Below are 11,839 nucleotides of genomic sequence, written 5' to 3'. Positions count from 1 at the left end.
TACCTCTCGTGTTGCTCCGTGAATAAGAACAGTAACGATTTATTTGTCTATATGTCAGTCCCTCCAGAAAAACGCGTTTATGCGATCGCATGATTTAACGCATAATCAGCCAAAGTCTGCTTTTTTTTTTAATATGCCGCACTTTCGCAGCATCAATTGCAGATTTCCGTGCGCAAAATATGCGGGGCTTGCATGATTTCACAATCCCTGCATTTTCGTCGCAAAAATCACATATATATTAGCAGAAAGTTAAAAAATGTTGCATCCCCTGTTGCCATGGGAACGTTATGAAGTGACGTGATGTGATTATGTGACGTGAACAACATTGAAAAGCTGCAAAAGCTGAAAACAGTTTTTGCAAGTTAAAGGCGGAGTCCACGATGTTTGAAAGACAATGTTGATATTTGAAATCACCTAAACAAACACGCCCCTACCCCAATAGAATCTGGACCTTCTGTTGATAGACCCGCCCCACACATACGCAACCCGGCAAGGATGTCGGTTAGTAGACACGCTCCTTACTGCTGATTGACTATAAGTGTGTTTTGGTAGTCGGCCCGTCTCCTTTTCCAAAGCGTTTTTCAAACATCGTGGACTCCGCCTTTAACGCAATTTTTGAAATTTAACGCAATTTCATCGCATAAAATTGAATAAATATCCCGCATATTCTATTGCATTTTTTAAGTGACGTGCCGCAAGATCAAGGATTTTTGACGCAACAATCACAAAAAAACTGCGTTTATCTGGAAGGACTGATATGTCACATTGGTGATCTTAGGGGTTGATTTTCCATGCCTGGGTTTGTTCTGTTTTCATTTTGGCCCATTTTTGAAAATCTAGTTGTTTTCGGTTATCTGATCGCTGAGAAGCAACTTATTTTCTACACTCTTAGAAATTAAGGTACAAAAGTAGGGATACGTAATGATTAATCTATAGCAGAATTAAAGTATTTGTTTACATCATATATGTGTGTGAACTGTGAATAATAATTATGTATATATAAATATACATGCATGTGTTTGCATTTATCTATACAAAGTTATTATAGACCGTTTCATCGGGCGCACGTGTGGTGACGTGATAAGCGTCTGGTCCGAACTTTACTTCCGGTTTCCTTTTGTTTAATGGTCTGACTAGTTGCTGAAACTGAACTCTTAATTGAATACCTGTTCGAAAATAACAAATGTTTTGGGTTCCTTTGTAATCTACGTTTTGTTAATTTTGCTTGTTATGTAAATAAACTACTTTAAAATGACTTTGTTGTTATTTACTCTTCGCATAGTTTACCGGAAGTTACGTGATGACCACGAAAGCCACGTGTTTATGTTGTTACTGCTAAAACCGTCAATACACAGTTCACACACACATAAACAAGAACTTTTATTCTGCTATAGATTAATTGCGATAGTCGTTATGCAACCCTACTTGGGACGGTACTTTTTTAAAAGTTCTTAAAGGGGTGGTTCATCTAAGAATGAAAATTCTCTCACTTTCATGTTGTTTACTCACTCTCATGTTGTTACAAACCTGTAATATATTTTTTTCCTGATGAACACAAAGGAAGATATTGTGAGGAATGTTTGTTGAAATGTTCTATTTTAACATACATTACAGGTTTAAAAATGTACATGTTTAAAACATTTACATTTAAAAATGACTGGTTTGGAACAACATGAGAGTTAGTAAATGATGAGAGAATTTTTATTTTTGGTGAACTGTACCTCTAATATGTACCCTTTAGGTATAAATATGTACCTTAGAGGTACCAGTGTGCACGTTTTAGCTGCAAAAGTGTGGCGCAGTGATATTACGCAGTGCCCGAAAATAGTCCCCTGCCATTGAAAGTTACTAAGGGGACTATTTTCAGGTGCTGCATAATATCATTACGCCTCCTGCAGCCATGTAACATCAGCAAAGTCCTTGATTATTACGCCAGAATGAGATTATAGTTCCTAGTCATATCAGCCTAGAAAATCGCAACTTTTAATTTTCCGTGGATCTTAGTACACAATGTAACCACAGAAGAGTAAAGTTTTAAATAGGAAAAATATCCAAACTCTTTGGTTATTTTTTGTGCGATGCTAATGGTCTAATCAGATTCAATGGATTATGCTAAGCTATGCTAAAAGTGGTAGCGCCAGACCCGGAGATCAGCAGAATGGAGTAAAAACCTTAAATAAATGTTCTTATAGCTTAACTGTTTGAGCATTGCGTTAGCAACACAAAAAGTCATAGGGTCGAAACCCAAAAACCCCACTTGCTGATGCACTGAGGCAGTGTCTGTCAAATGCATGTTACATGTAATTAAATCAGAAACCATTCTGGACCCAGTTTACACCTGTCACTCCCTGTCCACCTTGAAACAGATCTCCTGAAACTGATGTTTGTACCAAATGTAAACAATTTTTTTTGAAATTTAGGTTTTTAATCTAGTTTTGTGCTAAATAAGGTGTGTCTGTGTGTGTGAATTCACCTGATGATTCATCCAATACCTAGTATCTGAAATCGCATCTAATATGTAGGATCTGAATATGAATTGGATCAGAATGCAGCTTCACTGGAATGATCCACTTTCTTCCTTCCCTGATTTAAGCCCTTCCATCAGCTGAATTATATTAATTGAATAAAAACATAGGAAATGATATTGAATGGTTTTGGCTCTGGCTGTATTTCATTCCAACTCTGTTTCAGATTGATAAAGCAGGTTTGTCATTGCAGACTGGTTTGCATAAGAGAGTTATATCATATCCTGTGGCCTTGGCATTTAACGGTTTCAGGTCACCGAGCGTTCATCTGATTCAGCATACAACCCACAGAGCGGGTACTGACACCGGTTTTATTGCCCTGTTTGGTTACGTGCACCTTTTGATGAGGGCACGTACATCAGTCACAATCGAGTAGCGACATAACTACTTTGTCAAGAGCTGGTGCCGTTTCGCGGTATCTCCGGAAACGGATATTTATCTACCCCGAAGCAAGCGTGTGGGCGAGCTTACCGCGAACTGATACGGCAACAGACGGGATGGGAAAGAGGAAGCGTCTGCTTCCCCCGCCGTAGCTCTTGCCATCTCTGATATTCCAGCTTTGTGTTTCAATCTTTTCATCTGAATGAATAACCAAACAGCTCTGCTTTTGAAGCCTAGGGTCAGGATTTGCAAATGTCTGTGCGTGTTACTCAAAGGCCCGTTTGAAAGAACCTCTTCGGGCTTCACCTATCATCTCCTGTCTGAAGCTGATGGTTTTCCAGACAGCTGTGCTCCTGTTCCCCTGACAGGATGTGGCCTACATTCAAGATGACAAGTGTTGGTTTCACTTTTCCACTAGGCCAGCCAGCCAGCACGAAGGGGGTCAGTTGCACCCGTATCGTAATTAACGGACTTGCAGAAATTGCTGTCATCGTAATGGATGGAATAGGACATGCGCAAATTTAAGGTTTAGTCATTCTCAACTAATGAATCATTCAAACGGCAATGGAATTGCTCTTTTATTTACAGTTGCTTGAAATGTGTAAAACTTTTAAGCCAAGGACCCATTGATGGATAGAGGGACAAACACAGACCCCCTTGTTAGATATCGTGTTACAGTGTTGCATTATAAATGTGGCTATTTAAAGGAGGCCTATGGTACCATATTAATGTATTCACATACAAAAGACATGATTATATTTTTATTTGTATGTAAACAGTCTTCTTCTTGACATTTTAATTAAACTCTTATTTATTTTTTTATTAAATCAAGCTCAATGCGTTTAAACTTTAGCTGTGGATAGGATGCTCAGTATTTGTCCCTAAAATGGTTTTATAATTCCATATATAAAGGAATAATTCACCTGAAAATGAAAGTTATCTCACCTTCATGCCATCCCATGTGTAAATCACTTTTTTCTTCAGTTGAACACAATTGGAGTTATATTAAATTAAATGTAGACTCCTACCAATTTTGTAATACCATTGAATGGTAGTCAATGTGTTTTGAAGTGCAACAAGTTTTAATATGGAGCCACGTCAATACCGTTGAATCGCATTGGTTCTCTCTCGTCTCAAGACTAGTTTAATTTATGAAAAATGACATTTATAAACCCACTGGAGTCATTTGAAGAGTTTGGTTCCAAAACGCAATAAATCCATTTTTACTAAGTTGGGTAAAAACGTGTTTTCTATAAATGACGAGATGAAAACCACTATTTTCTGTTACAAACTTTCACATAGCATCTTTAGGTTATAATAACATTAAAAATTCAAATCCATAATTAGATTTTTAAAGATTTATTATAAAAACTGATAATTTTTTTCTGCAAAATGCAATAAATCCATTAATTTTTTTTTCTAAATGCTATAAATCGAATCAATATATAAATGTGCTTTCATCTTTGCCATCTTATATTCATTTAGTTGACTAGTGGTATACACTGATTAAAAAATAAACATTAATGGCATTAAACCAAACACTTCCTTTGTCATATTAAGAACACTGTCATTGCTGCTGTCATTCTTGGGACGTTGCTGAACTTTTTTTTTGTAAAATGTTTTGGTCCTGCTCGATTTTTGTTGACTTCGAGTAGAATAATGGAAAATTTTTCATAAGATTCCCTGGTGTCAATGTTTTAGCATGACAGAAGCTTGATGCTTTCGTGTGAGAACAAGCAACAGCCGGCATTTTTCCTTTTCCCGAGTGCCTCTCATGTAAATTATTCGATTTTGATGGCTTACGTTTCTTTCCCGCCACAGAAAACCACCTCAGGTTTATCAATGCCATCAAAAGTATAATTTTTGTGTTTTTTGTTGATCACAAAGTAAAAATAGATGAGGAAAACTAGGATTCTGTGTGTATTCAAAGTGCCACCCTTATTTTTTACAATGCGTGGAATGGTGCGCTGGGATTGGTTAAGCAGATTTATTGCATTCTGCAGAGAAGGAGGACTGGCGTTTATTGCGTTTTGGAACAAAAGGGAGAAAAGATGCAAAAATAACATGCCGGATATTGGATTTTTCGTAGTCACAGTCGAGATGTACGCCCTCAACAAATTACACCTTAAATTAATTACAAACATGTTAAAATGTTTACTAATGTGAGCTACTGACATGAGCCTCAGAGCAGAGCCTATCAGAGCAGAGCTCAACATTATTATTCATGACCCTTCCAAATAGGGCAAAAATAGGCCATTTCAGTCAAAGGACAAATTATAGGGTTGTAACAAAAACGTTTCTGGTTCATTTTTGCATTTAATAAAGTAACATACCTTCTATGTAAATATCAAAAAACAATTAAGGTATTATTTCAATGCATTATTTGGCACCTTTAATGTTTATTTATTATTTATTACACGGCTTGTTGAAATGCTTGATTCTGATTGGCCAGTCATGACATTTGCAGGTTTCTTATTATTTCCACATAACAACTGCTCAAAACTAATAACACACGGTAGCCCGATTCTGCAAATCATTTTCACAGGTACAGTTTAATATTACACAAACATTAAATCTAAATATGTCTTTTAATAACACATATGACATTATATTTACATATGATTAAAGCAAATAGTGTGTTTGTGATGTTTAAATGTCTTTTCTTGTCTTAAAGGAATATTCCATTTTCTTAAAAGAAAAATCCAGATAATTTACTCACCACCATGTCATCCAAAATATTGATGTCTTTCTTTGTTCAGTCGAGAAGAAATTATGTTTTTTGAGGAAAACATTGCAGGATTTTTCTCCTTCTAATGGACTTTAATAGAGCCCAACATTTAATACTTAACTCAACACTTAACAGTTTTTTCAACAGAGTTTCAAAGGTCTATAAACGATCCCAAACGAGGCATAAGGGTCTTATCTAACAAAACGATTGTGATTTTTGACAATACAAATAAAAATATGCTTTTTTTAAACCACAATTTTTCGTCTAGGTCCGGTCCAGCGCGACCTAACGTAAATGCGTAGTGACGTAGGGAGGTCACGTGTTACATATATAAAACGCACATTTGCGGACCATCGTAAACAATAAACTGACACAAAGACATTAATTAGTATCAGTTGACATGCAACAACGTCAGAACGGTCCTCTTTCTCAACACTTGTAAACACTGGGGCGGAGTTTCGCGTTCGTCCTCTGTGCCCTCTTGACGTCATGACGTATTGCGTGGGGTCACGCTGGCGCATCACGACCGGATTTTGACGAGAAGTTGTTGTTTAAAAGTGGATATTTTTTATTTTTCTTGTCAAAAATGACGATCGTTTTGCTAGATAAGACCCTTATGCCTCGTTTGGGATCGTTTATAGTAATTTGAAACTCCGTTGAAAAAAACTGTTAAGTGTTGAGTTAAGTATTAAATGTTGGGTTCTGTTAAAGTCCATTAAAATTAGAAAAATCCTGGAATGTTTTCCTCAAAAAACATAATTATTTCTCGACTGAGCAAAGAAAGACATCAACATTTTGGATGACATGGTGGTGAGTAAATTATCTGGATTTTTCTTTTAAGAAAATGGACTAATCCTTTAAAACCAAAGCAAACGGGTTGCCTTGCAGAAGGTACGCTGCATTTATTAAAAATTAACAAATAAAAATATATAAAATCAATATTACATTTTCTTACCTTACTTATGAAATAAATATCCATGTTATAAGCAAGATAATGTACAGGCAGCTGGTTGTTTTCGCGAAACAAGCCTCTCAAGTTTGATAAAAGATCTGTCGGGGCTTATTTTTGCGATAACAACCGGCTGCCTATATCTCTTGCATATATACTATAGTTTTCTTATTGAATATAGGGTGTTTTAGTGTGTTTAGATAATGTAATGTAATAAATAGCCACAATAGCACCATAAATTCACCTATTAACACATTTTTAGAGCACATTTTTTCTCCATTTATTTCAAAATAATAAGTCTCAAGAACATAGAGCTGATGTAAGTGAAAATAAGCTTCCTAACTTGATATGATTGCATGTGAATATACTGCAGGAAGCGCGGTAATATGAAACTCAATCGGTCCAGCGACCGCAGCCAGATACTAGCTTAAACCCCATTAGCCCGCCTTTAGTAGTCTTCACACAGCGGAACCAAGCTCTGATCTTCAAAAACACTTTTAAAGAATAAAGAGAGAGAGTTCAAAATTGACATATTAGCAAAGGATGGGGGTATGAGAGGGCTAGCAGGTCAAAAGAGTTCATGCCTCCTTTGATTTCAATAAAGACTTCCTTGTACTGGAAGGGCTCACTTTAATGCCATTACATGCAATCATGGTGTGACAAGGAAATATTTTCCCCATCACAAGATTAGATCAGTCAGCGGTATGTTAAAAGTTAGGGGGAAGTATATTAAGACTGCCTTTTTTTTACAATGAAATGATAACCCAATGTCTATTCTTGGTGAAACGCATGTTCTGCCTCCGTATGTGACTTTATTGGGACATATCACTCAGATAATGTTAAAAGAGCCAAAATAAAGGGTGTCTTTCATATTTTTCTCAATGAGTGTATAAGTGCACACGACTTGCTCTGATCTTTTCAAGTATCTGATCATTATGCCCTATTTCCCGAGTGTTCAATATATTTCAAGGGGTAGTTTGAGCTTTTTCTGTGTTGTCGAAGAAGCTCATAAATATTCCCAATGGCCCGTAGAAGTACCTGTTTAGCGGCCAGCAATCTTGTTGACATAAATTATAGCCGGACTCGCATAAAGACCATTGGTCTGGCCTCGAAGCTGAATGAATATGTTGAAACTGCAATGGCCCACCTGTGCCCACTTCAAACTCATTGAACTAAGTGCGCACAGTGTATTTTACTGTACACAACCGTTGTTAATAAGGTCCAAAATGCTTTTTTCTTACTTTAGTAGAGAACTCAAAACTAGCCAGGACTTATTTAAATGTATACTTTTTAACCTGTTGTTTGTACTGTAATAAGGTAATATAATGTGGTTGCAACCCCTTGTCGCCATGGAAACTGGTGAAGAGGTCACTGCAGAAACAGGCTTGAGCTTAGTATCACACACAGTCAAATTTGACCTTAGCTTAGCTTTGCTATACGCTAGCGGATCCCAAAGATGTGACATTTCCTGGTCTGAACCTTTACATCTCACATACATACAGATTCTCACCTTTCCAGCTATTTGCGTGTTGCAGTGCTAGCACAGGCGATATATTTTCCAAATCCCGCTTTGTACGCTTTCTGACTTTTCAAATGTGGCCACACAGAAGTCCATTTGATTGACAGCTAAGCCCAATCCATAATCCTCTGCATGATCTCATGGATTTCCTATGCTCGTGAAAGCTTTGAGTAAAAAGAGGGAAAGAAAGAAAGCATCAGCGGAAGAAGATATAAAGTATGGAGCGTGTAGCGTGAGCATGAAGCGTGTAAATGAGGCTAGCAGATGTTGCCCAGATGTTGTCGGTGGGTGCCGGAGGACCCCAGAACTGGGCCTTCCATACACTGACAGCTTTGTTCACCTCCTCCCCTCCCTTACGGGCCGTGATGTTGTCTCCCAGTCCCAAGCTTTGAAGTCAAATCGCTGCACAGGAAGCGAGGGGCTGCAATCGATTTTCTTCCTGCATTAGGGCAGGAATCTATGACCCTCCCCTCCTTTCTGTGTCTGTGGGTTGGATCAGGATTTCGGTTGTCGGGATGGTCCAGGGCCCATTGACAGACTCTGTGATGTTTTGTTAAGATGTTTTATTGTACAATCAGCAGATAATGACACAATTTAATGTTTTGTGTGAACATTATTGTGAATGTTTGAGCATGTGATTCATAAGCATATTTTGACTTTCTTCCCTCTTCTCATTGCTAAGGATGTAAGAGGCCATGACAATGTAACACCGAGCTACAGAGATCAACCTAGCTCGGGTCCAGCTCAGACTCGTACGCATTATAGACGAGAGGAGGGCGGAGAACATGAAATTGGATTTGCACATGGCACGACGACCTCATTAGAGGAGCGCTCTGGCGTCCCATCTAACCTTACCAGAACTCTTGAGAACATTGTACAGCAGTTGGACATTTTGACCCAGGTGAGCTACTTTAAGGTCATCTTAATCTTCTTTCCTCATATTTTTCTTCATGCATTAGTTTCAGGCATTTAATTTGAACGGCCTTGCGGTAAAATAGGTAGCATACTTGGGAATGGAGTTAATACAGAACTTTTTGCATGTTGATAAGCTTGAAGGTCGTCTTTTTTTGTAACTATTTGGTTTGGTAAAAATACACAAGCTTAACATTTTTTGAAGAGATGCACAGAAATTTTGATTTCGAAAAAACGACTTTTGCCTGAAAGAAAAGCAAATGTTATGAAAATAAATGGCGCTCCGCTTCTCAGACTTCAATACAATTACAAAAAACATTAGTTTAACCTGATAAGGAACACTGTGCCGTACATGGTACACCCCCTCCCTTGCACGTGAGGCTGCATTACGTCATTGTAACTTTGAAGCATTAAAGCTTCAAAATATATGGTCATGCGGCACATCGTTGAAAAGCTTAGACTTTCAGGATTCCATTAAGCGCACACACAAAGCATAATATGATTTTTTGCAGTCATAAAACTGTAATCTAGTGGTTAGTTACCTGAACCGTGCTGCACCAATTTAGGATATTTACTTACCTTCAAAATCTTCCCTTTATCCGCTTCGGTGAAATTGTTCATAAATCCCCAAAAGTCCAAGGAAATGGAATATCCAAGCCTTTTAATCCAAAATGATTTGTTCATTTCACAATCTTGACGTTTCTGACCGAATTACGATATAAATAGTGTATACAATTAGTTCACTAACGGACATTCGTTCGAATCTTACTTTTCATTCACGATTTATAATCATCACGTTTATTGTGCAACGTCTGAGGAACAAAGTTGCCCCCTTGTGGAATTTCAGCCGTTCGATAAGGGGCTACAGGGATAGTTCACCCAAAAATTAAAATAATATCATTAATGACATTTTACACTCGTAAGACCTCCGTTCATCTTCGGAACACAGTTTAAGATGTTTTATATTAAGTCCGAGAGCTTGTTGACCCTTCATTGAACATCTATGTACGGTATACTGTCAATGTCCAGAAAGGTAATAAAACATCATCTAAGTTGTCCATGTGACATCATTGGGTCAGGTAGAATGTGTTGAAGCATCGAAAATACATTTTGGTCCAAAAATAACAAAAATTTAGTCTTTATTCAGCATTGTCTTCTCTTCTGGTTCTGTTGTGAAGCGCATGCGCGAGACTAAAGTCACGTGACTGCACTGACGTGGATGACGTGTTATCTGGTGCGCCCAGCTGTTTTTTTTTGTTTTTGTTTTGTGCGCCCGGGCTTCATTTACAGTCTGAGGGAGACGCATACTTCAAGTTTGAAAAAAAAACTTTGCAAACTGTCTCAGGATAACACGTCAGCCGCACTCACTGCAGTCACGTGACTTTAGTCTCGTGCACGCTCTTCACAACAGACGCAGAAGAGAAGACAATGCTGAATAAAATTTTTTGACCAAAATGTATTTTCGATGCTTCAACACATTCTAACTGTCCCACTGATGTCACGTGAACTACTTTGATGATGTTTTTATTACCTTTCTGGACATGGGAACCGTACATAGATTTTCAATTAAGTGTCAACAAGCTCTTGGACTAAATCTAAAACATCTTAAACTGTGTTCTGAAGATGAACGGAGGTCTTATGAGTTTGGAACGACATGAGGGTGAGTCATTAATGACATTATTTTCATTTTTTGGTGAACTATCCCTTTAAATAGTCGTTTTCTGTTAACAGCCAAGTGAATCCAGAATTTTTGGTTCATCACCAATATTTTGTCTACAATACAAGGCACATAGGTGTGTCTTAGTAAAATCTGAACCTCGTTTTTTTTTGTGTCCCAGACCGTTGCCGTCCTCGAGGAGCGCCTGACACTGACTGAAGACAAACTGAGGATGTGCCTGGACAACCAGACCCTTTCTTTGCGGCAGAGTCACCAAGCGCACCAATCCGATGAGGAGAGAGAAGTCGAGGGACCATCTGTGTGAGGTACACCCCAGCCACGGTGGTCCTCGTTTCAATGGTGACCTCCTTTGGTCTGCAGAGGAGGGGGGACACCAAATACCTTTACTTTTTGTGCTCACTTTAAGCTAGCTTAAAGACATCCAGCTGTGACATTCCAAATGAGGACATTTTGAACAGGAAAGAGCAGGATGACGAGGGGGACTTACAACAATCTCACCCACCCCCAGCGCCAAAAAAGGCCTTGTGAGGACAGCTGCAGCTAAGACAATATCCCAGTACTTATTTTGACAGCAGCATGGATGGTTACACGGAAGACATATCAGGAAAGAGATTTTTTTATGCACACATACACATACAAGCGCATTTTATAATCTATCCAATTTTGTTTGTTTGTGTCTCCTGCATCACATGCATTATGTATATAAATAAAGGCCATTATGAATGCATTGCAATCTAACTCATGCCTCCGGTGTGTTTGTGTCCCAGGCTGCATGAATGGTTTGTGTGTGTGTCCGACTATGTAAGCGTCCTCGTTGCCTTGTTTACAGATACTCTCATTCAGCCGCAGCCTTGTGGCTTTCCTCTGGGTGGAGGTCAGACGGAAACAGGGAGCCAATCGACAGAAGGCCCGGCAGCGGTTGTTTGCTTAGGGTACCACATCTCTTGCACACTTCAGCTTCGCGATGCTGTAGACCACATTCTTGCATGAAAACCCACACACATGAACAATGAAAATTGAAACATTAAACCATTTAAGGTGGGCAACAAAACAGGCAGCTTACTTTCAAGATGGCATTTTGAGTGTTATTGAACCTCATAGTTAATTACTTAAGGCACTCAAAATTAAATATTGAGTACAAAAATGT

General features: G+C 38.3%; 1 protein-coding gene across 3 annotated transcripts in view; it reads left to right on the top strand.

Annotated features, from left to right (window-relative positions):
- poc1b (POC1 centriolar protein B) overlaps positions 1-11,430 on the top strand; it is a 46,406-nt gene extending 34,976 nt beyond the window's left edge. Inside the window, exons 11-13 of one of the 3 annotated variants that reach the window (XM_073868684.1) lie at positions 8,785-9,003; positions 10,853-10,997; positions 11,103-11,430. In XM_073868684.1, the coding sequence (XP_073724785.1) occupies positions 8,785-9,003; positions 10,853-10,996 (363 nt within the window). In that variant the 3' untranslated portion in view covers position 10,997; positions 11,103-11,430. Of the gene's footprint in view, positions 1-8,784; positions 9,004-10,852 lie in introns of all 3 variants that reach the window. The other 2 variants (XM_073868683.1, XM_073868685.1) reach the window with 2 other exon arrangements.
- Positions 11,431-11,839: the final 409 nt, after the last annotated feature.

The sequence above is a fragment of the Misgurnus anguillicaudatus genome, chromosome 6 (assembly GCF_027580225.2).
Source record: "Misgurnus anguillicaudatus chromosome 6, ASM2758022v2, whole genome shotgun sequence".
Classification (NCBI taxonomy): domain Eukaryota; kingdom Metazoa; phylum Chordata; class Actinopteri; order Cypriniformes; family Cobitidae; genus Misgurnus; species Misgurnus anguillicaudatus.
Note: the sequence above shows the minus strand (reverse complement) of the source record. Positions and strands in the feature narration are given on the sequence as shown.